Source organism: Eumetopias jubatus, unplaced genomic scaffold (genome assembly GCF_037043125.1).
Source record: "Eumetopias jubatus isolate StellerSeaLion01/CBP00866 unplaced genomic scaffold, mEumJub1_p1.0 scaffold_12, whole genome shotgun sequence".
NCBI classification, from domain to species: domain Eukaryota; kingdom Metazoa; phylum Chordata; class Mammalia; order Carnivora; family Otariidae; genus Eumetopias; species Eumetopias jubatus.
In genome coordinates, this window is record NW_028274818.1 from 102707002 (window position 1) to 102734348 (window position 27347).

General features: G+C 62.5%; 1 protein-coding gene across 2 annotated transcripts; it reads right to left on the bottom strand.

The window, feature by feature from the left end:
* Window positions 1-4115: 4115 nt before the first annotated feature.
* On the bottom strand, window positions 4116-27020 carry SH2B2 (SH2B adaptor protein 2). Of its 2 annotated transcripts, none has more exons than XM_028109955.2 (9): window positions 26885-27020; window positions 14414-15174; window positions 11938-12039; window positions 10180-10271; window positions 8742-8833; window positions 8458-8619; window positions 7760-7968; window positions 5071-5242; window positions 4116-4526 (listed from the first exon to the last, which is right to left on the bottom strand). In XM_028109955.2, exons 1-9 carry the CDS (start codon window positions 26925-26927, stop codon window positions 4183-4185), a joined length of 1977 nt encoding a protein of 658 aa, XP_027965756.1. In that variant the 5' UTR covers window positions 26928-27020; the 3' UTR covers window positions 4116-4182. The 2 variants fall into 2 exon arrangements, with proteins under 2 accessions (XP_027965756.1, XP_027965755.1); XM_028109954.2 differs by having other exon boundaries at window positions 4117-4526; window positions 8458-8622.
* Between the last annotated feature and the right edge of the window lie 327 nt (window positions 27021-27347).

Sequence of the window (27347 nt, forward strand, 5' to 3'; positions counted from 1 at the left end):
AGCAGCACCTGCCGCTTTGCCACAGCTAGAAGTCAGGGATATGTTCATATCAGATCTCGGTTGTTGCAGAAACTCTGAAGTGTGAATTACACGAGTCATCCTTTGGAATTATGGCGATTATTAGAGCTGCAGCTAGAGTTTGCTATTTGAAGTGTTAATAAAGAAGCACGTATATTACCATATGACAAGTTCAAAATTTTATTTGAATTTTTTCTTACAGTTAATACTTTGGCGGAATTCCAGTATAATTTGTTTTCTTTGCAAGTCTACGCATTTGCTTCATGAGTTTTAAAACATTATTCCGAGCGTCATCAGACTGCCACGAGGTCTGAGGCACAAAAGAGATTAAGGACCCTTGCCCTTTCCTACCTGCAGGATGGTAATTTGGGCCAGATGAAACATTTTTACTTTTTTTTTTTTTTTAAGTAGGCTCCACGCCTAGCGTGAAGCCTAACACGGGGCTTGAACTCACGACCCTGAGATCATGATCTGAGCAGAGATCAGGATCTGAGCAGAGATCAGGTGTTGGACATTTAACCAACTGAGCCACCCAGGTGCCCCCTTTTTCACTTTTTAAAAAAAAGATTTTATTTATTTGAGAGGGAGAGAGAGCACAAGCAGGGGGAGGGGCAGAGGGAGAAACAAGACTCCCCGTTGAGCGCGGTGCCTGAAGTTGAAGCTGGCATGGATCCCAGGACCCTGAGATCATGACCTGAGCCGGTCAGACTGCTTAACCGAATGAGCCACCCAGGCGCCCCTCTTTTTTACTTTTTAAAAGGATTTGGGGAGAATGAGCCTCGTTACTCAAAATTTGCATTAGAGCGCTGTTTTGAGGTCTCTTAATACTGAGCGTATAAGAACCCCTCCAGGTCCCAGGAATTTTATGTCTTCTATTCCAAAAGGGCCCCAACTTGGCTGTTAGGAGCACCTACCCGAGGAGGCTGTTTATTTGAATCATTGCTGGTACGCCAATTCTATTTCTGAAAGTATTTTTACCACCAGGGCCATAAAATACTGGCTTTGTGTGTTGATGGAGCAGGTGCAGGTGTGGACCCTCTGCCCTGCCCCCAGCACGCATACCTCAATTCCCACGGGGATGACAGGGCGATGACCGCCTTGGAGCAAGTTCGGTTTCACATCTGCAGGCAGGATGGAGAGCATTTTCCCACTTCGTGGTCTGGCTGGTGGGCGGCTGAGTAAGGGAAAACCCACCTCCCACGGTCAGACCTGGGTGCCCTCCCAGAGAGACCCTGCACCCCTGGCTTAGCCCAAAGCGCACTGAGACCAGGTCATCTCGGTCATGCGCATGGGCCCAGACTTAGCCTCACAGCGTACCTGCCTCTGGGCTGAGGGCCCCTCCCAAGAGAGCGTATCGATGGCAGTGGCTCGCCTCTCCAAGGCTCTAACCCCATCTCTTACCTAAAGGGAGAGCTGGGAGATCTGAGAGCAAGGGTTGGATGGTGTGGCCCCGGGCTGGAGAGAGCCAGATAGTCCCTGGGACCCCCTGCTGGAGAAGGACAAGATTTCTTCCTTCTCTCCCAGGTGTGGGGATTGGATTCTCAGTTCTCCACAGCCCCTTTCGGGTGGAGCTCTCCAGGTGGGTCCAACTGGCCTCCAGGCCTCAAGCCAGAGATCCCCCGCCCCCTCCCGTCAGTCTGCGGATGATTTTTCTTCCTCCTCCTCTGCCCCGGCCCAGCTCATCACCCCTCCGCACACCTACAGCAGCCTCCTCCCTGGCCCCCGGGCCTCTCTTTTTACCCCTTGCACTCCACCCTCCTCCCGACCCTCCGGCCCCAGGGTGATCTGTCCAAAACACAAAACAGACCACCTCCGCTCCCGTCTCAAACTGGTTCTGGCTCCCCAGGGCCCTTCGGGTCTGGATGGCGTTCAAGGCCTCCTCAACCCGGCTGCTCTCCTGTACCACTCCCTGCCCCTCACACCTGCGGTCCCCAGCCCTGTCAGTGCCCCCAACAGGCAGCCCGGGCACGCCAGCCCTCTGTGGCTGCCCATCAACGCTGCAATGGGCCTCCCTGGCTGTCCCCTGCTACCCCGTGGGCCCGATCTGCACACAACGGGCACCTGAAGCGCTCCCCCCACCCCCAGAGATGCCGCTGCCACTGGTCCATGGCCGTGGTTTCCCCAGGGTCCCACGGAGTCTGGACTTTCTGGGAGCACCGCTTTGAGTAGTAGGCCTGAGGGTCTCACCCTGGGGGCCAGGCTGTGGAGAGAGCCTCCTTTCCCCTTGACCACCTGTTGCTGGGCCCTCGCGTGCCTTAGAGAGCCCACGGTGATCCCCATTCTCTGCCATTCTCTCCCAGATTCACTTTACCCTGGGAACACTTCAGGAACAGTGCCTGACGACCATCCTTGGGGTGGGTGCAGACCCTCTGCCACTTTCTCATTGCCCCCAGTTCAGCAAAGGTGACAGGCTCCAGTGCCCTACTTTGCCCTACTTCCATGCCCAGATTCCCGCTCGGGACACTCAGGACACTCCGCGGTGGCCCGCGGTGTCAGGGTGGAGGGCGGGGAGGGCCCAAAGGACCACGCACTTTGTGTTCAAGGCTTACCCCCTGCCTCTGAGGCCACTCTGAACACTTCCAAGGGGCAATCCACTGAGGGAGCAGGGATGGAGCCCCAGGCTTGGGATGATGTCTGTGGCTCGGCGTCTTGCCGGAGGGGAGTAATGTTCTGGGACTCCAGATGACTGAGAGGCAGGAAAGCAGCCAGAGCTCTCACCAGCTCCTGGGCTTCTGCCCAGCTTGAGCCTCACCCCAGACCCCCCCTGCAACTGTCGGGGTGGGACAGACCCCAAACCACCAGGGCACGGGGGCAGGAGCACAAAGAGGCTCCAGGCACATGGATGGCGATGCTGGGGCATAGGCAGCTCTCCAGAGCACCGGCCTTGTCCTCCCCCCTCTCCGGGGTGCAGCAGGAGCAATGCTCAGTCACTCCCGGGTCATTTTGTGAACCGGGACTGGGCAGCTACAGCAGCAAAGCCCTGGGAGCCCAGTGGGGGTGCTCATGGCCCTCGCGTGCGGAAGGGCGGTGGGTGCTGCAGCTGCAGACCCAGGAGGATGGGGCTGACCTGGGGGTCCGACTCATGGACGCAGGCCCTGCAAGGGCACTCCTGGGTGGGGGAACCTTGGGTCTGTGGCCCCAGGTGTTTGGATGGGGGGAGGGGGGTGCTAATCTTTAGCTCAGCAGGAGGGAGATCCTCCTCAGGGGGAGTAGTGCCCAAGGGCTGGCGTGCTGTGACCTTGAGGTTGTGTCTCCAGTGCCCGGGGACACAGGAGCCCCGGCTGGACCTCTGCCTGCAGGGGAGCAAGGGCTGAGGCTGCGGGAGGGGAGGGTGAGAGGGCCCTCAGGCCTCTTCCAAGTTTGAGTCAACCAGCCTCTCCCACTGCCCAGTCTCCCAAAGGGCTAATGTGGAGGGAACCTGCCCCACCAGCCACTGACCTGCAGTCCCCTACGGGAACACCCTTACTCTCTCTTAGCCAGCAGCCAGGGACCAGCTCCTCATCTTGGCATTCAAGGCCCCCATGACTTGCTCCCCGGCCCGTCCTCACCGGGTCCTTGCATCAGGGGACTTCTTCCTTCTCCTCTTTCCCCCACCCTCTGCCACCCTGCATGCTTGCCCCCCAGCGTCTGCTCGGGTCACCCCTCACGTGTAGTTCCACCAAAGCCCCCTCCCCCATCCCTTCCCTGTGGGCAGTTCCCCTGAGCCCTGCTGTGGGGCCTAGCGCTTTAGCTCTCCGCCTCCTTCAGGTACTGCCGGTTGTCTCCCTCCCGGACGTCTCCCTGCTGGACGGGGAGCTGGGTCCCCTCAAAGACAGAGCTGGGTGGGGGCCGGGCAGGCGCCAGGCCACTGTGGGCTCAATGGGGGGAGGGGGTAAGGAGGTGGGGATGCCATGTGTGGTACCCGCCCCCCGTCCTTCCCCGCAGTCCCCGAGACCAGAGCAGAAGAAAGGATGGCAGGAGAGCCGAGTGCAGTCCCTAAAACAGGCTCTTTAATAACATTTATGTCTTCACTGAAGAGCTTCGCTTTTCCCACCCAGCGCCGGGCTGGGGCCGGCCGGGTCCGCTGGACGGCCGGATGGACGGGCACGGGTTGGGGCGGGGGGGCGACCGCACGGCGGGCGGCGGGGCCAGGCGGCCCCAGGCCCTTGGCGCCGCCGTGCGGGGCTAGTAGAAGGAATACTGGTTCTCGACGGCGCGCGTGTGGCCCCGCGCTCCTTCGCCCGGCGCGGCCTCCGGGGGCTCGTCGGCGCCGCCGCCCCCCGCCTCCAGGAGGCGCTCGGCGCTGTTGCTGCGGCTGCGCGCGCTCAGCGGGCCGTCGGCGGGGCGCGGGGCGGCCGGCGCGGACGCGGCCGAGGACGACGAGGCGGACGAGGACGAGGCGCCGCCCGCCTCCGAGGGCGAGGCGGGCGGGCAGGCGGCCGCGGCCAGGCTGGAGAAGTAGTGCTGGCCGGCCGGCTCGCTCCAGCAGGCGGGGGGCGCGGGCGCGGCGCTGGCCGAGGGCCCCGGGGCTGCGGCGGGAGAGCGCGGGCGCGTCAGGGCCCAGCCGGGCACCGTCGCCCCCGCTGTCCCCAGCCCCGGCGCGTCACACGCGGACGCGCAGACCCTCAGGAACGGGGTGGCCTGGCTCTCCTGGTTCCAGCCCCCCCCCCCCGCCGGATACCTAATGTCACGGGGACGGGCGACAGGGCACACACAGACCCACATGTGCCCGACACCCTTCCCCGCCCCCCAGCACTTCCTTCAGCAGCTCTGCGCTGAGCCCCAGCTTTGCAGGGGTCTAGGGAATCCCTCAGCGCTGCCTCTGAGCGACCACCTTCCGCCTGCCCCCAGTCACTCAGGACCCGGACCTGGTCCCTGCGCTGCCCCCCTCCCTCCAACCCTGATGGCCCGGATTGCTTACAACTGCCCAAGACCTGGTGTTCATCCCACGGGGGAGGCGGGGGGGGGGGCGGCGGCTAGCGGTGCTGGGCAGCAGCCTGTGGGTGACGCCCTCCCCCTACGGCCCACCTGTCCGCTTGAGCCATCACATAGGCCAACTGGGAGAAATCTTACCGGGTGCGGGGCCCTGGGCCCGCACATAGCTGCGGAGGGTGATATCTGCAGAGCCGCCGGACTCCAGTGGGATCGGGTGGGTGTGGAAGTGGCGCAGCATGTCAAGCACGGACTGGAACCACAGGTGCTGTACGTGGCACTGCCCGTGGCTATTCAAGGACAGGCGCAGGTGCTGTGGGCACAGGAGGGTGTGGTCAGTGGTGGGGGCCTGGGCTAGCCAACTGCTTTGCAAACGCCTTTGAGGGTCATTACCAAGTCTCACAGAGACCATATGGGGCTGTGTCAGAGCGGGGGCACCTCACACACTGAGCCGCCTCTTAGGGGGTCACTCCGGTAGTGAGGATGGGGAAGGAGGGTAACAGCCAGGCTGGGGACTGAAGGGAGCCGTGCATTTAGTCCCCATGCTAGGAGCGCACGCATCATGCCCTTTGCACCCCCATCTCTGGTCTCCAATAGCCCCAGAAGGTAGAGATTGTAGTCCCCATGTTAGCGATGGGGAAACGGAGGCATAGGGAGGGAGGGAGTCACCCACAGTCACAGAGCTAGGAAGAAAACTCATTTGTGTGATTCTCCCAGCCTGGCAGGCTAGGAGTCGGCCTGCTATTGCTGCAGAGCCAAAGCCCGGGGTCCGGCGGGGGGTGGTGGTGGTGCAGAAAAGACCCTGAGTCTAGCTGGGGAGGAGTGACCACATGTCCTTCTTAATGGTGCTGCAGTGGGAGCACCTGGAGCACAGGGAACAGAGCTGGTTCCTCCGGGGGTCTCCAGGGCCCGCATGTGACAAGTGCCACAGGGAGAGGAGCCACAAGCCTGTGGTCTCTTGTGGTGAGCCACAGGTCTCTGGCTTCAGCCCTGTTTTGCTCAATGTGTGTCCTGCAGGAGGAAGAGTAGCTGTCTCTGGGGGGAAGCTGGCCTGGCCCCCTGCATAAAGGACAGAGAAGCCCTGGGGGTGGAAGGTAGTCCCATGAGTGAGTTCTGCCGCTCAGCAGGGCCAGAAAGTGCCAGAACAGTGTGGCGAACCCAGGGAGCATTCCTGGCAGCCCAGGGCAGGGGCTCAACTGGAGAGGAACAGCCTAGTGGGGTCCTACCACAGCATCAAGTCTGGGTAGGGCCTTTGAGGGCATAGGCCTAGGCAGACTTGGGGCTCAGGGGGAAGGTGCAACTCAATTTTCAGGAAAACCTTCCAGACTTTTATTATCCGAAGGTGAAAAGAGCTGCCTAGGGGGTGTGCACGCAGTAGGCTGGAGGTCCTGCTCTATCCCACGACTAACTTGTCAAACCCTGGATAGTCACCCAGCTCTGAGAGGGCCGCAGCTGGGGTGAGTTCAAGGCTGGGTCATGCCCTAGGAAGGAGAGGAGCCGCCCACCCTGCTTCACCACCCCCCACTCCCCCACCCCACCATACCCCCAGAGAGGGCTGGGCACCATCCTAGCCTCTGACTTGGGCACGAGTCAGATCCAGGCGCTCCCGGGAGGCCACATGAGGCAATGCTGCCCCAGAAGGAAACTTCGGGCTGCCAGGGACAGCGCTACACGCCCCGTTGCCAGAGGAACTGGTAAGGGCAGCTGCTTTCCAAGGACGTACCCCGGGGGAGGTGCTGCCTCTTCCATGCTGGGGCCACCGCTGCCAAGGAGAGATGCCCAGGGAGCCAGGGGAGGGCCTGTGCCAGGCCAGCCGGGGGTTGGGACACTGACCACCAGAGCAGGGCTGGAGCAGGAGTCCTGGGGTGCCCCCTCCTCCAGCAGGGACGGACCGTAACGGTGTCCTGGGAGGAGCCGGGGCCGGGTCTGTTGCCTTATCGGAAATTTGGGATGGTGCGGGGAGCGGGGTTGAGGTTCCCGCCCATTCTGGTCTCATTGTAACCACAACCCCCCCCACCCCAACATCATTAACTTTTCTGTCATATTTTCCTTTGCACCTTATTGTTATTAGCACACGGTGTCCTTCCTCGAGAGCCCCCCATCTGGGCACAACTGCTACCCCCTTGCTGTGCCCTGTCTGGATCTCCCTTCTTCACCTCGAGGATTCTCCATCCACTGCACACCTCAGGTCACTGACCCCTTATTCTGGCTGGTGGGCTCAGGAGAACCCCTTCCCCTGCAGACCCTGCCTGGCGGCCCTGTGGGCCAGTCTGCTTCCTCCTCTCCTGCCCAGCTCTTGAGGCCCGCCTGTGTGTGGTTCTGTGACCCTGGGGCTGCCATGGGCCTAGCTCAGAGCTGGGGCTCCGGAGGGGTTGGTGAACTGACCTGAGCAGGGAAGGAGACAGGCTAGCTGCATGTGGGTGGGGCAGGAGGGCCTTGGTTGACCTTGGCCCTGCACCAGCGTGGCTGTGGGCGGAGACCCTCAGAAGCCTTAGTGGTTAAGCGATCCCCAATGCATAGGGTCAAAGTGAAACCCTCAGAAGGGCCTGGCTTCCTGTGGGCTCAGCCACCAGCGGGTGACTTCCCCATCTGGATAATTAAGAAGCCACATCTGGGGCTGACTACACCCCTCAGGGAGGTGTGTGGGGGGATGCAGGTGGGGTGAGGGCACGCCCGTGGGAAGTCGTGCCTGCCCCTGGAGCACAGGTGCAACCTCAGGACCAGGACCACCTCATTATCGGTCCCTCGGGGCTGGCCACACTGCCCCCGTGTGCCCCGCCTCCCCCCCACTGCCGCCTCCCCCACCCCGTCAACGCCCCGGCTGACTTGCCTTGGCCTTGCCCTGGAAGTTGAAGGTCAGCACGTACTCCCCAGGCCGAGTCTCACTCTGGCGGATCACGAAGAGGCCGTGGCTCCGGGGCCCGCCTGCTAGCACCAGCTGAGCTGCCCTCACCCGTGACAACGTCCCGTGGAACCAGGGGTAGTCCGAGAGCTCCAGCTCAGGCTCAGCCTCCGGCTCCAGCTCCGCTCCCTCCTCCCCTGGAGAGGGAGGGCAGTGTGAGGGGCGTGGGGCAGGGAGCGGAAGGGGTGAGTAAACGAGAGAAGAGATGCCACAGCTTCTTGGGTATTTGCATAAAATGCTGTTTGAATATTCTTAGAAGGAGTCAGGGAACCAACCCAACTCACTAGTTCAGTGTATCAGGTAAACTGAGGCACAGGAAGACCGACTGTCCCGGAGTCACTCTATAAGTCAGCAGGAAACCGGGGAACCAGTCAAGTCTCCTTGTCCCCAACCCCTGGTTCCAACCCTTGACACTCCACCCCTTCCTTTTCCATGGACTCGAGGGCCTGTGGGAGGGATCACCTTCCCGGACTCGCTCACAAAAGCCAGAACCACTGAGCTGCCATGCAGTGTTCCCGTTGGGATGGAACATCACTTGGCTTCTGGGGCTCAGGAGGGCCCCCGTGGCCTGGGGGAGGGGTGGGGGGGCAGGAAGGAGGCCCAGGGAGAGAAGACTGTGCACACACCTGTATTATTGCTGTCCCTGCCGCCGCCACCCGAGGACTCCAGTGTCTCCAGGAAGGTCTCCAGCGGGACATGGACCAGGGACTCCCCAACGCCATCGCGGGCTCTGCTGTGTGGCGCTGTCACCACGGCTGCTGTTGTCTCTGGGGGCCGGGGCAGGTCCGCTGCTGGAGAAGAGGCGGGGGTGGGGGGTGGGGAAGCGCATGGGTCTGTTGGGCCATCCGGGCACCAGCACCCCCGCTAACCCTGCCCTCCACTCCCCCTGGCCAGCCCCGCCCCCACCTACCGTCTGTCAGCAGCTCACAGCTGCAGGAGGCCACTCGGCTGGCCAGGCAGCCTCCCCGGGTGCAGGACAGCTCGGCGTCTTCCTCACTGTCCCTGCGAAGGCAGGAAGGCACAACCGTGTCCCACCATGGGACTCAGACCCCGAGCACGGGCTGCTCGCGGAACCCCAATGAGACGGCTGACAGTCCCCATGGCCAGCAGCAGCCCTCTCCTGCTCGTCTGGGTCCCTCTGCCTCCATGTCCCTCCGTCCCAAGCCATCAGCTTGCTCTGTGGCCACCAGGGACATGCCTGGGCCATAAGGAGAGGTCTCCGAGTGGGTGCAGTCCTCCTTGAGGCCACATGAGCCCTTCACACTGATCCACGAGGGGCTGCCCTCCTCCTGGGACCCCAGGGGGTGTCCCTCAAATGATGGCAGGGCAGCTCCCTCCCCTGCCACGGCCTTTGCCTCCCTGCCTGCGACATGAGGTGTCTGGGACCCAGCCAGTTCCAAAAGACTGCAAAGTGAGGTTCACCTTCACAGGGGCTGGGGGAAGAATTTGCACAGTAGATGGCTGGGGGGCGGTGACAGAGGACAGAGCACAGCCATTGGGGGGATGGGGCAGGGAAGGGGGGCCTGGAAGGCACTCAGGCCTTTAATTGCGCTTCCTCAAATGAAGCTGTTAATTAGAAAGCAGCAGCCCCTCCCCCCGGGGCCTGGCTCACCCCATTAGCCAGAAGAGCCAAATGCTCGGCTGTTGGCCGGCCTGCCCCTCCTACTCCCGGCCTCGGGATCGCTCCTGGATCGTGAAGCCAGGGTCCCCGCTGCTCCTCCCCACACAGCTGCCCGGTACTGCCCTCTGCTTATTACTAGCCATGGCTCCCCATTGCCTCCGACCTACCAGCTTCCTAGGCTCTCATCACAGCCTCCCGCTTCAGCTCTACGCCTGGCCGACCAAAGGCCTGGACATCCCCTGCAAGTCCCAGGCCCCTGTGCCCCTCCCATCTTTGGCTGGGCAGTCCCCTCTGCCTGGCTCAGGCCCGCTCTTCCTTTAAGTCTCGGAGGAGGAGAGGAGTGCTTCTACCAGTATACCTTCTCTGAGCCCCAGGGCCGGATGCGGGGCCTTGCCTCTGTTCTGCCACCTCTGGCCCTTTGCGCTCGCCCCGCCACTGCCCATTTCCTAGTGCTCTCAGATTCCCCTGGAGTAAGGACAAGTCCCAGTCCGACTTTCTTCCAGCTCCCTAGGCCCTGGCCCTGTGGAGCAGGCCCCCCAAGAGCCTACTGGGGCTGGGGGTCCGAATGAGCCTGGCCAGGACTGCCGTGAGAAAACCCATCTCCCAAGCTCAGCTCCCTCCCTCACCAGAAACCTCACCCTGTAAGTTGGGGGGGGGGGGACCATGGAGCACTACCCAGCCGGGCCCCCACCTCATCCACCCAACCTGGGGCCACCTGGGCACTCACCCGGGGTCCACGCAGCCCTGGATATCAGCCACCCATGAGTGCTTCTGCAGTGAGTCAATGGTCTCCAGGATATACTCAGCTCCGTTCTCGACCTGGGGAGGGGGTGGCCGGGAGTCCAGCCCTCAGTGCAGGGCTGCAGACTCCAGGGCAGATGGCTCATCCCACCCCTCCGCCACGGGGGCTCACTGGTGTGGGCAGCAGGGAAGACAGTGTGGTCACCGTCGGGCACCACCCCAAGCCCAGGCCAGAGTCCCTAGGACAGAGCCTTGGCCGCACTTTCAGCAGCCCCTCCCTCCTGGGCCCAGCAGTGGGGATCACTGGGGATGATATCCAGCCCCACGGAGCTCAGGTCCTCGGGCCCTGGAGATGCAACCTCTGAGCAAGCCACGCTGACCTGGCACCCCGGAGATGGGGTGAAAGAGCATCACAACCCTCAAGTCCAAGAAGGGCCAGCTGGCCTAGCACACGGAGCTGAGGGGCTCCCACACCTTAGTGCCTAGAACTCTACCTCTATGCCCCATGCCACTGGGAGAGGCAGTGCCCAGAGGGTCACCCTGCCCATATCTGATGACCTCTTCCCAACAGCCCTGTGAAGGAGGTGGTAGGTTTTCCCCACTTTACGGAGGAGAAGACTGAGGGTCAGAGAGGTCGGGTGACTCGCTCACACCCGCACTCAGGGGCAGCGCTGGGACCTGAACCCAGATCTCCGTGATGCCAAGGCCCCGGGCTCTCAGCTTCGGGTGTGTCTCCTGGTGAAAATGCAGTTGCTGCCTCCCAGCAGCTCAGAGCTGGGAGGGGCCTCAGAGACCACCTTCCACCCCTGTCTGACTAGATGGGGAAACTGAGGCCCAGAGTGGGGCTGGCAGGTGAGCCCCTCTGCCTCGGGGCTCCTGGGTACCGTGGGCAGCACGGTGGCCAGCCGGCTGTCGGGAGCGAGGCTCTGGGCCTGCCTCACCCAGCATACAAGAAAGCCAGGCAGGGAGGGACTATGTCCTCAGCCCCCGGGGGCCTGGGGTGACTCAGGGTACGAGGTTGGCAAATGTTTGCTAAATGAATAAGGGAGTTTCGTGGCTAAATAAACAAGGATGAGTAAAACATAAACCCAACGAAGAGCCTGAAGAGGGAGGGTGGGGGCTTCACGCCTCTTTGGGGGTGGGGTGGTGGTGGAACCAGGCCTCCTTGGGGCCTTGGCTTCACAAACACCCAATGCTTCGAGGAGGCCCAGGGCCACAGCCCTGGCAGCCTGGAGCCATGTCCTCAGCAACCCAAGCAGGCCACCCTGGCGAGGCGGAGCCTGGGGAAAGGAAGAGCTGCCCCCAGACCCAGCGGGGTGCCTCCCCCGCCCACCCTCGGTGCCTCTGTGCCCTCCGTGGGACCAGGCAGGTCCCCACGCCCCAGTGCCCAGGGACGGGGCCATTTGCATAGGTGCTGCGGGCTGTGGGGTGGGTATATGCTGGTTCCAGTTGGGGAAGGGAGGCAAGGAAGGGAAACTCAGGGGACCGTCAACGGGCAGGGGGAGATGGGAACGGGGGGGCCCCAAAAGGTGGGTGACACCCAGAGCCCGCGGTGCTATAGCCCCAGGCCCGGGTTCAAGGCCTAGCTGTGTGCCAGGCATCTGTGGCCGGTCCTGGGCCCCCACCACCAGAGCTCCCTCCCGGGGCCCTGCAGCAGGCTCCGCACCCTCTCTCCCACTGCAGTAGCCTCAGGCTGTGCTGCCCAAGGCGGAGGTGGCCTGGGGCGGCTGGGGGCGGGGCTCACCTTGAGCACAAACGTATTGTCTTTTTCTGGCATCTCCAGGGGCATAGTCGTGCGGACCTCGATGATGGCCGAGAGAGGGATGCTGACCTTGGGCCTGGAGGCCTGGGAGGCCAGAGGAAGCGTCAGTGAGAGAGTCACCCAGGGTCTTCTGAAAGCCTCTGCACCCTCCCACCCCTCAGAGGTCAGAGCCGCCCTCAGCTTGGAGCACCGTGGCAGCCCTGGCTCTTGCTCACAGGTGCATAAGTTGAGGGGGTTTCTGGGAAACAACAGGACCTCCCCACACAGTCACGCAGCAAGTCACAGACAGAGCTGGGACCCAATTCTGAGTCTCCTGCCTCTGAGCCCGAGGGGAAAACTCCTCCTGGGCTGCCCTCCTGCCCTGTGTACCTACCATGTCTGTAGTCTTCACATTTTTGACCCCGACCCATAGTAAGCAATAGATTTGACATCGTGACCCACTACATATGTACTTGGGTAAGAAGGTCCCTGAAATGTCTCACCAGACAATGTTTATCCTGTATGTGATGGAGTGAGAGAATTTCTAGTCCATCCTAGTTCATTTGAGGAAAAAAAAAAAAATTGCTGCCCTCCCCCTTTAGACCAGACTTTCCAGAGCATGGCTCTGGGGTCCCTGACTTAGAACAGGACTCCTGGAGAGGGGCAGGGCCGTGTCCCCGGGGGGAGAAAAGGGACCAGTGTGGGGTTTAACCAAGGTGAGCTGTCAGGGCTCCCAGGGAGGGCCGCTCTGTGCTAGGCCCTCCTCACTCTGCTCCAGGGCTCCTGGCCACGGCCCTAAAGTCCCCCCAGGGCTGGCTTGAGACTGAGCTTCCCGGCAAGGCTTGGGCTCCAGAACAGGGACTTTCTCTGCAGGAAAAGGGAAGGGCCGCACGCTGGGTGGGCAGGCTGATGGGAATTCCTGGTAGCACTGGCCGCCAGCCAGTGGGGGCAGGGCTGGGCTTGGAGCAGGGACTGAGGGCCTCGGTGGGCCAGGGCAGGCCATCCTGCCGGCCAGTGGGGCCGGGGCTCAGGGTCCCGGAGTAGGGAGAACAGACACGGATGGGCGGTGCGGGCCTGGTCTGGGGGCTCTAGCTGGGCTCCCGCTGGCCAGAGGGGCCGATTCCTGCGCCCGGCCTTCGAGATGCGGCTGTCCGAGCTCAGTGAGTGGCCTCTGACCCCACTCCAGCCACACTTCATCCTTCCCATTCCCTGGCCAGGGCCGGCAGGCGGTGCCATCCCTCCAGAGCTGAGGCACGAGTGGTGAGACTTTTTAAAAGAGAGGTCCCAGCTGCTGCACCTCCTCCCCCAAGGGCAGCGGACGCTATTTACAGCCAGGCAGCTGTAACTGCCACTCAGGCCCAGAGGCATTGAGCCCTGGGCCTCTGTCCTTGCCCTTTGGGCGACTCTGGGCCAGCCCCACCCCGCCTGCCCCACTCCCCGGGCCTTGGTCTCTGCTTGACGAGAGGTGGAGCTGGACTTAGTGGTCTAGGGTTTCTCTCAGGGGCCTGTTGGTGGGGGCCTGGCAGGCAAAAACCCCTTGGGAAGTCAGGGTCCTATGACTCAAGGCAATAAGTGTGTCCCCGGGAAATCATCTCTCCAGAGTCCATGCAGCTCGTGGGCACCCAGCCTTGGGGAGCCCACACCCTGCCCCTCCAGCAGAGAGAGGCAAGGAGGTGCACCCAGAGTCTGACAGCCTGGGAGATGGAGAGAGGCGAGAGGCTCAGGGTGACTAAAGGTGCCGGGGAGTAGGGAGGGCCTGGAGTGGAGGAGAGGGAGGGCTGGGTGGTTCTTGGGGTGCTGCCAACTGCTGCACCAGCACAACCTCCCACCTTTCCGAACCTCCCAGCACACAAGTAGCTCCCACCTCCACGCTCCTCCATTCTCAGGACCACCAGGGTGGTGGGTATAATTAGCCCGGCTCTGCCACCCACCAGCTCTGTGACTCTGGGCAGGCCACACCTCCTCTCTGAGTATTCCTTTGTTCTCTCTTTGGTGACCTGGGGATCATGATGCCCACCCTGTGGGGGGCCTGGGGGGATGAGATTATGCACCAGGCTTAGGGCTCGGCATGCCGTGTGCCCTCAGAAAATGGGCACTATTGTTACAATTATTCCCACTTTCCCAATAGGGCGGGTGTGCCACCCGGGAGGAGGCCCATAGCCACCCCCAGGGCTCCGATGGTGAGCCCCCAAGCTGGGGAGGGGGCATGGTGCACTTAGGCGAGCAGCAGTGCTGGAGACAGCTAGAAGCTTAGCTTTCAAAACCTGGGTCAGATAAGGGCCACCCACCAGGGACTGGGCTGCAGCCTGGGAGCCGCACCGGGAACCAACACACCTCAGGCGCCCTCCCTGTTTGGGAGGCTCCAGCCACCCAGGAGCCCCGGATGAAGGATGGAGGAGGGCAGGCCGCCGAGCGGTGTGGCCCCGGGAGCCAGCTCCTGGCACCCTCAGCGGCCCCCCACGCTGGGCCGGGCGCTCACCTTGGGCGGCACGAAGAACTCGAGCCGGAAGCGCTCGCCGGCCACCGCCCTGCGCAGGAGCAGCCGACACTTCTGCCATTGGGCCGTGCCGCCCGGGCCCGCGGCCGCGTCGTCCGCCACCATAAAGCGCAGCGCGCCCTCGCGTTGGATGTCCACCAGCTCCACCTTGGCCGCCAGCGTCCGCGACAGCCGCAGGCGCCGCGTCCACTTGTCGCGCGGCTCGGCAGGGGGCTCGGCGGCCCGCGGGGCGGCGCCCGCGTCGGGCTCGGGCGAGGCGCGCCGGTGCCACATGTCGCGCACACCGTCTACCACGCACAGGCTCATGTTGCGCAGCGAGAAGCCCTTGCGGACGCGGGCCTTGGCCGCCGCCTGCGTCGACACGTCCTCCGAGCTCCGCGAGTGGCCGTAGGCGGCCGCCTTGATCGCCGCGGGCCCCGCCGGCTCCGGCTCCATGGCGTCGGGGGGCTCAGCTGCGCCCCGCGGCGCGGGCCCGGCCACCAGCACGCGGCGCACCTCCTCGCCGAAGACGTCCAGGAAGTTGGCGGCGAAGTGGCGGGAGAAGGAGGCCCCGGCGTCGGGCGTGTCGTAGGCCGGGTTGTCCCGCAGAAAGCGGCAGAACTTGTGCGCGAAGTCCACGGCGGCCGCCTGCGCGTGCAGCTCGCAGAACTGCCGCCAGTCGGGGACCGGGGCGGGGGCGGGGGCGGCGGCGGGGCCGGGGGCGGGACCATTCATGGCTCCCGTCCCATCGCAGCCCCCTGCGGCTGTGGGCGACAAGAGCGCGGGGTGACTCTGGGACCTCAGCGCCCACCCGGCCCCTCTTCCCCCGGGGCTCCCTGGGGCTGTGTGTGTGTTGGGGTGGGGGGCGACATCATGCAGCCATTCAGAGCAGAGAAGGACGGCAGCGTCTGCAGGAGGGGGTCCCCTCCCTCCCCCCGTCACACTTTTGAAAGGGCATTCTCAAGGTCATTTCTGGGGCTGGCGGAGGCTGCGGTCCCAGGTGCCTTGATTTGGGGTCCCCATGAGCCTCCTGTTACCTAGCTTCCCAAGCTGACCTCTTCTGAGGGCCCCCAAAGGTGGGTGGACAGGAAGAAGTGTGCATTCCTCCCGGCTCTGCCTTTGAAATATGCCAAGAACCCAACCTTTCCTCCACTCATCATCCGGGCTGCCCTCCAGGGGCTCACATGACCTCTTCTCTCCCCTGCCATACTTTAGCAGCCTCTTCACTGGTCCCCCAGAACTTCGACTCATTCCCCACCCCACCTCCCACCCCCCTGCCCCAGTCTGTTCTCCACCTAGGAACAGAGTCATCACTCCTCAAACAAGACAGATTAGGTCCCTCCTTTGCTCATAATCCTGCACTGGCGCCCATTCCACTCAAAGTAGAAGTCCCACCCATAACCCCCAGGCTGTCGCATGATCTGCCTCCACTTACCTCCCTGAGCCTATCTCCTGCCACTTCTTCCCACCCACTCTGCTCTGGCTGCTGCTGGGGCCCGCCCCAGGGCCTTTGCACCTGCAATTCTCTCTTGCACTTGCCCGGAACGTTCTTTCCCCCACACTCCCTCACCTCCTTCAGGTTTTTGCTCATCTACCATCCTGTCCACTAGCCTTCCCTGGCCCCCACTCTACTGAGAGTAAGGAATGCTCCTGTTCCGCCCAGCGCTGCTGTCTGCATGCCCTCGGCTTGCTTACTTTTCTGTGGTGCTTATTCCCATCTGACATACCAGTTGTTCCCTTGCTTGGTTGTGCTGTCCTATCCCCCACTCCCCATCACACCCTTCCCCTGAGAATGCAATGTTTTAAGTGGCTATGTCCCCAGTGCTGGGCACATGCTAGGCACGGGAAACACTGAATGAATGGGGGCGCCTGGCAGGCTCAGCCGGTAGAGCGTGCGACTCTCGATCTCAGGGTTGCGAGTTCAAGCCCCATGTTGGGTACAGAGATTACTAAAAAATAATAATAAAACACTGAATGAACAAATGGATGTGTCAGGCACGTCACAGCTGTCACTGCCTAAGCCCTCACATGGGGCCCGAGAACACGCAGCTCGTTGGCGACGGGCCTGGGATCCGCCCCCCGACTCCAGAACCCCGGGGCTCACCTTCCAGGGTGGATCAAGTAGGACCTGTTTTTCATACTGGCACTGAAGGCACTGCGTTCTCACCTCTTTCCGTCCCCATGGTCTGCACTCTTCCCACCTTCTGGAATGCTGTTCCCTCCGAGCTCCCATCCAAACCTGGCCTTCCTGAAGAGGTCCGCGGTAGGGCCTCCAGCTCGCTCCTGTTCCCAGGCCCATCCAGCCTATATTACTCTGGCTCGCCAAACTACTGGTGTGCGCAGGCATTTGGGGGCCTTGCCTCCTTGTCCCCCAAGGTGGCTACCGCTCCTGGGGGCACAGGTCCAGCCCGCTGTGTTTATATATTCCACCCCTGCCCCTAGACTAGGGTGAAAATTACCAGTGGGGAGGAAGTGGGGTGATGAGGTCCTGCCCTGCCTTGGGGAGCCCCTGTCTGAGGGGGTCAGCCTGGTGTTAGGGGAACTGAGACAGGTCATGCCTCCACCTGTCCTCCCAGGAACCCCACATTTCCCAGCACGGCCCTTCCCTCAGAGCTCCTGGGAGCACCAGCTCATCTCTCCTCTGGGATCCAAACTCTGTAATTAAATGCCTGGTAAAAAATAGCTGCCCCACTTCTACGAGATCATCTGTGGGGCCTCTGGGCCATACGGCACCGTGGGAATTCCCGCTCACCTCGGGGCGACCTCGGCCATCGACCGGCGGTCAATAACCACAGGACAGCCCCAGGGAGGAAACGGGCCACTTGATGAGGCTAGTTAGCACAGAGGACAGTTTTCCCAACCGTCAGGGCTGCTCAGAGACTCCTATCCGGGCCTGAGAAAGAGGGTAGCTGGGAGTTAGGAAGGTTTCCTGGAGAAGGGGGGCGCAGAGTTGGCCTTTATGACAGTGAAGAGGGAAGCGGACGAAGACTGACCTTACCGCAGGGATGAACAGTAACTGGGAGGCAGACTTTCAGGACATAGTGGGTGGGAATGGGGGAGAATGGGGCCTGCTCGTCTTCCTTTCTTCATCTGGCTAACTCCTACTCATCCTTCAATAATGAATCCAGGGGCCACTTCCTCCGGGAAGCCTTCCCTGACCTCCCCCCTGCCTCCCCCCACTATGTGGCATGAGTGTCTCCTCCAAGCTCCAACAGTCCCCTCCCAGAAGCCCCTCTAGCAAGGTGCCAATTACCGGGTGCTCCAGCTGTCTGTTCCCATGTCTGTCTTCCCATCTGGTATAGACACTCGTTGGGGGCAGAAGGCAGGCACGAGGCACATGCCAGGAATGAGGGTGGAGGTGGGAATGCACCTGCCACCACCACCACCACCACCAAGGCCTCTAGGGAAGGTAGAGAGCCAAGGCCTTGTCCTGACTTGCTGAGGGGCACATTTTGGGGGTGGGAGTGGGGAGAAAGCCCTGCAGCTAAGCCCGTGAGGCTCTGTTCCTGTGCTCCAAGCCCACCCACTCAGCCAGCAGGGCTGTGCTCCCCACAGTGGCCTTTCCTCCCCGTTCTGCCAGGAGGCTCAGACTGGGTGACACAGCAGCCTGGGAAGCCAGCTCCCAGTGTGAACACCCATCTGCCCCACGTGGGGCTGGGAGGAGGGGCGGGGTGGGGGGGGAAAGCAGTCCCAGCGGGCATCTTTGCACATCAATCTCTGGTCCTCCCCATTCTTCCTGCGGGATGAAGGAGCAGAGCGGACGGACAGGGCCCTGGGGGGGAGGCTCTCACAGCGTGCGTCCCAGCTAGTCCTCACTGGAGCCAGGGGTGGGACTCAGAGAACTTGCCACGGATATGGTGGCTGTGGCCATGCCCTGGGGTGGGGACTGGCCTGGGAGGCACTGGGAGGTTAGGCCTGCCTTGACCTCCCCTACCCACCCTTGCTGGCTGGCCAGGAACCTAGTAGGCCTGAAGGCCAGCAGCCCTCAGTGTCCCCTGGGTCTGGCTGGGGCTACATGGAAAGGACAGGGGTTGAGCCTCCAGAGGTCAAAGTTACAAGCAGCAGGGCCAGCAGGGAGCCCCACACTAGTTACACATGGGGAGATGGAGGCCCAGACGTGGCTTTCTGTGAAGGGGAGGCTGCCGGCCACAGAAGAGGGCTCAGCCCCAACCCAACTGCCCTTGGAGCCAAAACTGGGGATGAGACCAAGTGCAGGGATCTTGGCTGACCTGGGGTCAAGGCCCGACAGCCCCACTACCCTCTGGGTGAGGGACGCCAACCACAACTCCCACCTCTGAGCCTGTTTCCTCACTTTGAAATAGCGAGGAGGGCTACCCCTCCCTGGAAGGACAACACAGGAGGCAGATGGTGCACGGTTATAATCCACGTGTGGCCACGGGCAGAGCCGGGACCCCCCCCCCCCCGCCCCCCGCCAACCTCTGGGTGGTGAAGCCAGGAGGCTTTTCCAGCCCTCTCTAGGGACCAGCCGGTGTGTCACCCAATTAATGAGACAGGACCCTCCCCCATTCTGCAGGTGACCAGACCCGGATGTGGGAAGAGCAGAACCTCAGTGGGGAGGGGATCCCAGTGGTACCAGGAGCAGGGTGGCCGAATTCACCCCGGCCCCTGCCGTCTGGTTGGCCTGGAAGGTTCGTGGATGAATCCAGCTGGCCCTGGGCTCTCCCTCCTCCAGCGGCACCTTGGGGATCCCCCTGGGTCTTTGCCCCTGCCTGGATGGCCGTCCTCACTCTACCGACTACTCAAATTCTCCTTGGCATTTAGACTGCGTAAAACCTTTTCCTCCAGGAAGCCTTCCCCCTGCACTGGCCCTCCCTCCCTGAGCTCCCATGGCCCCAGTGGTCCTTGGCCCTCTTGCTTCTGTGGGCAGGGTCCCAGTTCCTCCGCCTATGGTCCCGGGGAGCCAGAAGAGACCTGCTGAGTCAGTGCGGGCGGGCGCTGGACTGGGCAACAGTGGGCTCGCCGTCTCAGGCCAGGCCCTGGCTCCCCATCAGTGAAATGGGGTGCTGAGCAGTGGCCTCCAAGGCCTGGGGCTGTCATGGCCCTTGGACGCTGACGACTGGGGCCCCACTGTCACCTCCCTGGGACCAGGAATGGGCAGGGGTTGTCTCTCATCTTCAGGCTTCTTCTGTGAGGACGGGGGCGGGAGACAAAGGGTGCCCACCCGGACAGACCGCCCTCCCCTGATGCATCACCCTGCCGGTTTCGAGGCTCCGCTGGCCTGCCTGGCTCCTGTTTTTTTTGGTTCCCATTTCACCAGGGCCAGCGCATGATGGGAGGGAGCGTCCGGGAGGCGAGATGGGGGAAGCCTAATCAAGTCCTTGCCTGTCACCTTTCCAAGCCGAGGATTCTCCTAACCCCGCGGCCAGGAACCCAGATGGAAGACCCCCCCGCCCCCGACACACCCGGTTAGAGGCCTGGGAGAGGGGGCGGCTGGCCTTCCGGTGGTAAAAATAGCAGTCACAACTGGAACACAAAAAAGAAGGCCAATCATCAGCCCCTGCCACACGCAGTTCCGGACCCCACGGCCCGGTCATTCCTTAAAATATTGATGAGGCAGCCTAGCCTCCCCCGCTAATGGGCCGACGACCCAGCGATCCAACCCGCAGTGGGCAGGCCTGGGGGGCAGGAGGCACCAGCCTGGCCCACAACCTGCAGGGGCCTCAGGGCCTTGTGTGCGGAACGCCAGCTGGAGCTTCTACCACCACAGGAGACGATCTGCCCCCCGGAAAGGGAAGGAGGCCCTGCAGGGCAAGCTAGCCACTCAGCACCCCAAAAAGCTGTCCCGGGGGGCTAGCCCTGGGTAAGCTCATCCAGCACCAAGGTCCTTGACCCTTCTCCTGCCCCCTCGCTCAGCTCCGTGCTCAGGGGAACACCCAGACAGCCAAGTGCCAAAAGGGGTGGTGAGGGTCAGAACTGAGGGTGCTCTGTTCTGCGCTGGGGTGGGCAGTGACCCCCAAAGAACCATTCATGATGGGGAAACTGTGGTCTCTACCCGGGGCCCCCCAACACAAGAAGAGAAGACAAGGCCTCCCTCGGCCTCAACCATGCCCACCAATGTCCTGTCCTCCAGGCTTCTCAGGATGGACCTGGCCTGGCCAACCCAACCCCACCCTTGACCACGAACGCTCCTTCTGTCCTCTGTGGGGCGGTCCCCTCCAGCCCCCACAGGACACAGACCACATCTGGGCTAGTCCTTCCTCCAAGGACTGCCTTCCGCCTATGGGCTGCCTGCCTGAGTTTCCCCCGCGGACGGAGACACAGAGTATACAGCGCACATTCCCTGTGTCACTGTTGGGTACTTGGGTGTTGGCTCTCTAGTCTAGTACCCGCGCCCCCCCCCCCCCGCCGCCACTCCCAGTGCGTCCCCCCAGGGCAGGCTCTGAACCAAGGCCTCCTGTGAGTGAGGTGTGGCTGGAATTCCCCAAGCCCCCCACACAGAATATCTGTGCTCACCCCATGACCCCGGAGGAGGCCCAAGTGGGCATCATTTCTGGTCTTAACAGTCTTGAACCTCCTGGGCCCTTGCTGCTGAGTGGGTGTGGGAGGAGGGCGCTGTGGCTAGTGACAGGGACAGGTGCAGAGTAAGAGCCCTGGGGACTCTTGCCCTGTATGGGTAGCAGTGGGTTGGGGGGAAGGGCGCTCAGGTGGGCCGGGCTTTTTGGAGCAGCAGGGTCTGTAGCACGGAAGGGGACCATCCTGCTCTCCCACACGGACTGATTCATGGGTCCAAGGCCCATGCTGAGGAGCAGCGTTTGGAGGCGGCTGTCAAGAGCTGGAGCAGCTCTGGGCTCAGGCCCCCAACCCCCATGCCTTTCACCCACAGCCAGCCTTTGCCAACTGAGGGAGGGTGGAAGCCCTTCTGGTGAGCCCCTGGGCTTTCACGGATGCCCCCGATCTGGACAAGCCCTGCTGGCTCTGGGACCTGCAGACCCCTGGTCCTTGGGGGCCCCACAGCTGCTCCCATCCCAGAGGCCCCACTGCCTGCCTGTGCCCCCACCTGCACATCTGGTCATTTGACACGTGGGACGGTGGAGAAGGTTAACAGCCTGAGACCTCGGGGCGCCTGGCTGGCTCAGTCAGAAGAGCCTGCAACTATTGGTCTTGGGGTTGTGAGTCTGAGCCCCATGTTGGGTGTAGAGACTGCGCACAGATAAAATCTTAAAAAAAAAAAAAAAGTCCTTAGGTAATTGGTTAAGAAATCAAAGCTTTACTTCTACTTCATCAATGTTCTGCCTCCATTCCTCTTGTCCTCTCACTGCTCTGAGCAGATGGCTCTTCCCTGGCCTCCCTGTTTCCCACTGTCCCCACCAACCCCCAACAAATCCAGGCTCCACACTGTGGCCAAGGTCTTTTCCGAGAACCCACACCCAGTTGAGCTATGTCCCTGTTTCAGACCCTTCTCTCACATCTTCCCTGCCAGGAAGAGAGGATTTGCCCATTGTACAGTGCGTAAAGAGGGTTCTGGCAAGGGCGGTGACTGACCTATCATTCACTGGATTTGCACTGGGTTCCCACCGTGTGCCAGGAGACATCCTGGGGGGGTCCAGCACCATAGAATGGGCGAGAGGGGAGGGTGGAGCTGAGTTCACATCTGTCCCTTTCTGCAGTATGCGCTACTCAAAACAGGGCCCTGTCCGTGGGGAGCTCTCCTCTGAGAGCATTCGGGTGGGGGGGCACCCAGGCCCCACCTCAGGAAAAGGAAAGGAGATGCCCACCCTGAGAAGGGGCATGCTGACAGGCTGGAGGGCAGGGGAGTCCAGAGCCGGGCCCTGGAGGAAATAGAAGTCAGATGAGCAGGCAGTGGGGCCCAGGACAGTGAGCTATGCTGGGGCCTGGGGGCTTAGGAGGGAAGCCCATTCTCCTTCAGGAGCACCTGGTGCTGGACAGTTCCTGGACAGCTGTCGGTGGAGTGCAGGCTGGGATGGCTCCAGCTGCACTCGCCCTGCCCTCCCTGGGTATAGAGCGGAGGCACCCCCTCTCCAGCTTGAAGTCTCTCCCAGTGCCTTGGATCTCACCTAGGCCTGGATTCATACCCTTCCCAGACCTCTCTGGCCCAGCCCCTGATACCTGTAAGACACCCCCCCTCAACTCCTACTACCCAGCCCACCAGTCTGCCTTCTGACTTTTCCATGACACACATACCAGTGACTCCTGAGACCTCCAATACCCCCCCCCCCCCAGTTCTGAGTACCACAGACCTCTGGGTACTAACAGGTGCTTATAAAGCTTCCTTGGGTCTTTCCCTGAACAACTGAGCTCCCACCCTGGCTAATCTCCAGGCACCTCAAACTCACCACTTCCGAGTTCTATTACATTCTCTTCCTCCAACCCCTGCTTGCTCTCTGCCCGGAGTCTCAGCACCCAGCCTGGCATTGCCCCACCGGCTCCCACTCCTCTGCCCCCACAGCCGCCAGGCCCCTGAGCTGGTGGAGGCCTTGGGAACACCCCCTCTGTCCTGTCCCCGCCTCCACCCTCCCTCTCCTGCCCCTCTACAATAGCACCAGACCATGAGCCCCCAGCAGGTGTTATACCCACCCCACAGGTGGGCCCTATCCACAGAGGGTCCGAAGTATCTGGAGAATGGAGCCCAAACCCTGCATCATCCAGAGGAGTCAAAAGATGCTATAGTCCTACACACTGATACCCTGCCTTGATTTGCCCAAAGAGGTGTGGGCTACAACCTCCTCTAGACAGAGGAAGGTCTGAAAACAGACCTAACCAGGTGAGGGGGGAAGAGAAACTTCCCCAAGGCTCCAAGGCTGCCGCCGCCCCTCGGTCCCATGTGGACAATGAGGAGCAGGAAGTGAGGCAGACTCCAAGAACCCCATGGGCACAGCAGCCAGGAGACCCATGGCACCTAAAACCCTAATTCCACACAACCCAGGATAGGTACACAGTGCAAGAGGTACACGACCAGGCTCTTGTCAGAGACAAGTGGCTTAGAGGCCTGGCTTGTTGGTTGAGTGGCTCTGGCCTAAGTCATTTCACTTCCCTGATCTGTTTCTTTCTCTGTAAGATGGGGATAATAATAGTACCAAACCCACAGGGCTAATGTGAAGATTACATGAGACTTGGCACATCAACTCAAAACCAAATGCTCAGCCTTGGGGGAAGCCCACTCTTTGTTGTGGTTGTGTGTGTGTGTGTGTATTCTCCCTAGGAGACCCACTAAGGAGGGAGGAAGGGTTTAGAAAATTTAGACACATTTTCCACAACAGGTAAGAGGAAAAGCATGTATATAGAAACCCTCGATTACTTAGAACCATTCAACTAACCTGCTTCAGAATCTCTTGCCCACCATCATGCATGCCCTCTAGAGGGAGAGAGGAGTACAAGGGAGCAGTTGGTGAGAAACTCTGCCTTCCAGACCCCCACAAACGCCCTGACTCATGCCAGCCTAACAGCACTGACCCCTACTGCCACACCTCTCCCAAATTTCCTAGGGCTGTAAGGTTCTAGGTCACTCCCCTGACCAATCGCCTCCTGGATGGAGCAGGGAGGCCAGGAAGGAAGAAATCTGTTTAAAGTAGCCACAGAGTTGGGGGAGGGGGGGCTCAGGTCACGTCCCCCATAGAGGCAACCACAGCCTCTTAGGGAAACCTCCCCTCCCTCCCCCTGCCCTCACTCACCCCATGATCAGTGGCCTGTGTTGGAGTGGACAACTCTTGCTGGTCACCCAGCTAGGAGGGAGGCAGCACCATCTCCATTTTACAAGGTACATGATGGAGGCTCAAGGTGCAGAGGCAGGGTTCAACCCGGGCTTGACTCCCAACCCTGAGGTTCTCCCCTGCACCAAGTCGGTGTGAACACCGATTCTGGCTTATCCACGTTCAGTTACTCCTGAGGCTGGCTGTCCGATCCGCCCTGAGGATCCTAAGGCACCCCAGTCACTGCAGACTTCTGCCTCTGAAGACCTCACTTCGTGGGCTGATGGGGGGGCTTGGTCGGGTCCCAGCCTCTGCCTGGCCTTGGCGGGCTGGGCTGGCGCGGTTCCGGGCCGCGCGCGGCCCGCAGGTTCATCAATGGCTGAGGCCGAAGGGCCTGAATGGAGGGCATGAACCCGCCCCTTCTTAAAGGCGCCGGCCTCTCGGGCACCCACAGCGGTCCTCCCCACTCTCGAGGGCGGTCGGAGAGCTCCCGGGGTAGGCGGACCGAACTGGTGACCGTGAGAAAGACGGCCTGGGCCGAATGGAGGGCGTGCCGGCCCGGCGACTGTGGACTGGATAGGGTGCTCCCGGGGCTCGCACCCTCCTTCCAGGTTGGCCCGGCCCCCCGCCCTCGCAGCCCAGGGAAGGGACGCGGGCTCCCTCGCGACGCTCCCCAGCCGGAGACCCCTCCTCCAGGGGGCCCGCTGCGCTCGCCCCACCGCGGGCCCTGGGCCCTAGGAGGGGGCGGGGGCGCAGCTGCTCCGGAGGCGGCTCGGCCCCTTCCGCTACTCCCGCCCGGCCGGGAAGGGGGGGGTGTCGGCGAGTGGGTCCCCGCCGGGGGCGCATCCCCTCCGTCGCGCTCCCTCCCACCCGCGCACACAAAGACGACACGCGCGGACCAGGGCGCGTGCGGCCGCGCTTCCCGGGGCAGCCGTGCGCACACACACGCACGCCCTCAGGGACTGCCCGGGTCTGAGGAGATGGACGAGGGAACTGAGGACAAGCAGACCGTACCTACACGCGCTCAGCTGTGATCGGGCGGGCCGGGGCGCCGGCGGAGCGCTGCCCCGACCGCGGCCCGGCGGCTCATGGCCCGCGGCGGGTTCGGGCTCCCTCCGGGCGGGTGCCGGCGTTGGCTGCGGCTCCTCCTTCCCTCGTCCGCAACCTCGAAGGCTCGTGCGCTCCTCGCGGGCCCTGCGCGGCCCCGGCTCGGCTGTCCCGGCGGCCGAGCCCCGCGCGCTGCGAGCCCAGCCCCGCGCCGCGCGCGCCCCGCCCGCTCCCCCTCGTGCCCCCCGCCCGCGCGGCGCGCGCCTCCTCGGCCCCGCCCCCGGCGCGGGCCCCGCCCCCCGCCCGCCTCGAGCCGCGCCGGCCCCGCCCCCGGCGCGCCCCCAGGCCTCGGCCGAGCCTGAACCGCGCCCGCGGCTGGTGCTAGCTAGCTTCCTTGGGGCTGCGGCTGCGGCGGCCGAGCCCTGGGGCCAGGGGGTTAGGAGCTGGCCTGCAGCCGCCCCCTTTGGGGCGAGAGTCCCCCGTGCGCGGAAGCGTGTCCCGGGAGCGCGGTGGGTGGGGGCCGGGTGGGTGGCCCGAATAGTGGGGTGTATGGGGGGCGTGGGCGCCCCTTGGGGATGGGCGCCAGGAGGAGGCCGCCGCTGTCCTGGACCTTACGCCGCGGGAACAATGGGAGCCCCGAGGAGGCCCAGATGTCGCAACAGGGGAAGTCGACGTCTGGTTCTCATAAATCCCGAGGGCGAGCAACACGCCCTCTCCTTTCGGCGCTCCCCCTGCCGGAAATAGCCCAAGGGCTACAGGGCCGGGAAGACCCGAGCACTGCTCCATCTATGCACCTTCACAGTGTTGCGGAAACGGGCGCCACCCGAAGAGATGTTCAGAGGTCAAACGGGGCTGATGGGGGGCAGACACAGCCCTGGCTTCTTCGCCACCGCTGGGTTCTGCAGCCCCAAAACCCAAGGCATAGCTTAGGGCAGAGACCACTCTGGCTGAGAAAACAGACTCCTGCTGGTCTTTGCGGAGCAATTGTGGACTGACCCCTGGCAAGCTGGGGCCTCCAGGAGGCCAAAAAGGGGTCCGGGAGGAGTGGGAGGGCAGCTCAGACATCAGACCTATTGCTTGCTCCTGGGGAGAGGGGGCAGGGCGCCGGAGCTCCTTCTCCCGCCCTCTCCCTTGCCTCCCGCCCCAAGCCCTCAGCCCCCACAGGTGATCAGATCAGTTCTCCCTGCCCTTACTAAGCCTTGTGCAGCTGCTAGCTGAGAGTGCCTCCATCTGTTGCCCTCTTCCTCCCAGAGTGATCACCGACCTTTGTGGAGAGCCCTTTAACCTTTCACAAAGCCCTGTCACCTCTGATTTCCCAGGAGGCAGGACAGGCAAAGAAGGGTTTTTATCCCAGTCTCGGAGATGGAAAGGGTGGGCCTAGAGAGCAGCAGTGGGTTGGTGAAAGATGGAGACTGGCCTGGAGCCCTCGCTTCCTGCCCCCTAGCCCTGGGCTGCCCTCTTCCAGGGTGCTGATGCAAGGCGGGTCTCGTCGGAGGTCCTGGTACCTAGTCTCTTCCCTTCCACACGCACACTAGCTGCCCTCCCAGCGGGACTCGGCCAGCAGACGCTCAATGAAAGCTTAGACGTGGACCGGCTATCGACTGGGGCTGCACAGAGGCCTTTACTGCTGGCTGGGAACCAGGAGGTCAATGAGAAGCTGGGAGAGCTGCGAGTGTGTGTGGGTGGCCTGGCGGTGGACCCCACCCTTCTGGGAGATGGGAGAGCCTGCCCCCCCGCCCCCACCCCCCCCAGGACTAACCTGGTTCTGGGTAGTGGGTTGAGCTCTGCCGGTGGGCTGTCATTGGCCAGGGAGGGTCCTGGGCAGGACAATAGCTCTGATCCCCAGGGAGGAGGAAGTGAGGAGGAGCCAGCTGTTTGTGACTCCGACCCACAAGGAGGAACTGGTGGGAGATGTGGAAGTGGTGGAGGGTGGGGGGTGCCGGTGATTGGCCAAGACCAGCTCTGTCACGGGGACAGGGACGAGAGTCAGGGAGAATGGGTTCATCCGGGGTCCCTGATGGGGCAGATGGTGAGGGGTGCTGAGGATGGGACTCCAAAGAGGCGCCTCTGGATGTATAAGCTCTAGAGTGTTCAGGACTAGAACTGAGACAGGGATAGTACGGGGGACACTGGCCTGGTGCACTGCGGGGTGGGAGCTGGGTGTGGAGCCAGCTTCAGGGGCCACCTGGCCAGTGCGGTGACGCCAGCCACCGCAAACCAAG

Excerpts from the sequence above, each read along its gene's own strand:
- SH2B2 (XM_028109954.2), bottom strand. The coding sequence starts at position 26,927 with ATGACAGCCCACCGGCAGAGCTCAACCCACTACCCAGAACCAG. Across the intron at positions 15,175-26,884 it reads AACCCACTACCCAGAACCAG|CCGCAGGGGGCTGCGATGGG; the intron begins GTTAGTCCTGGG and ends TGTCGCCCACAG. Across the intron at positions 8,834-10,179 it reads CAGGGCTGCGTGGACCCCGG|GGACAGTGAGGAAGACGCCG; the intron begins GTGAGTGCCCAG and ends CTGCCTTCGCAG.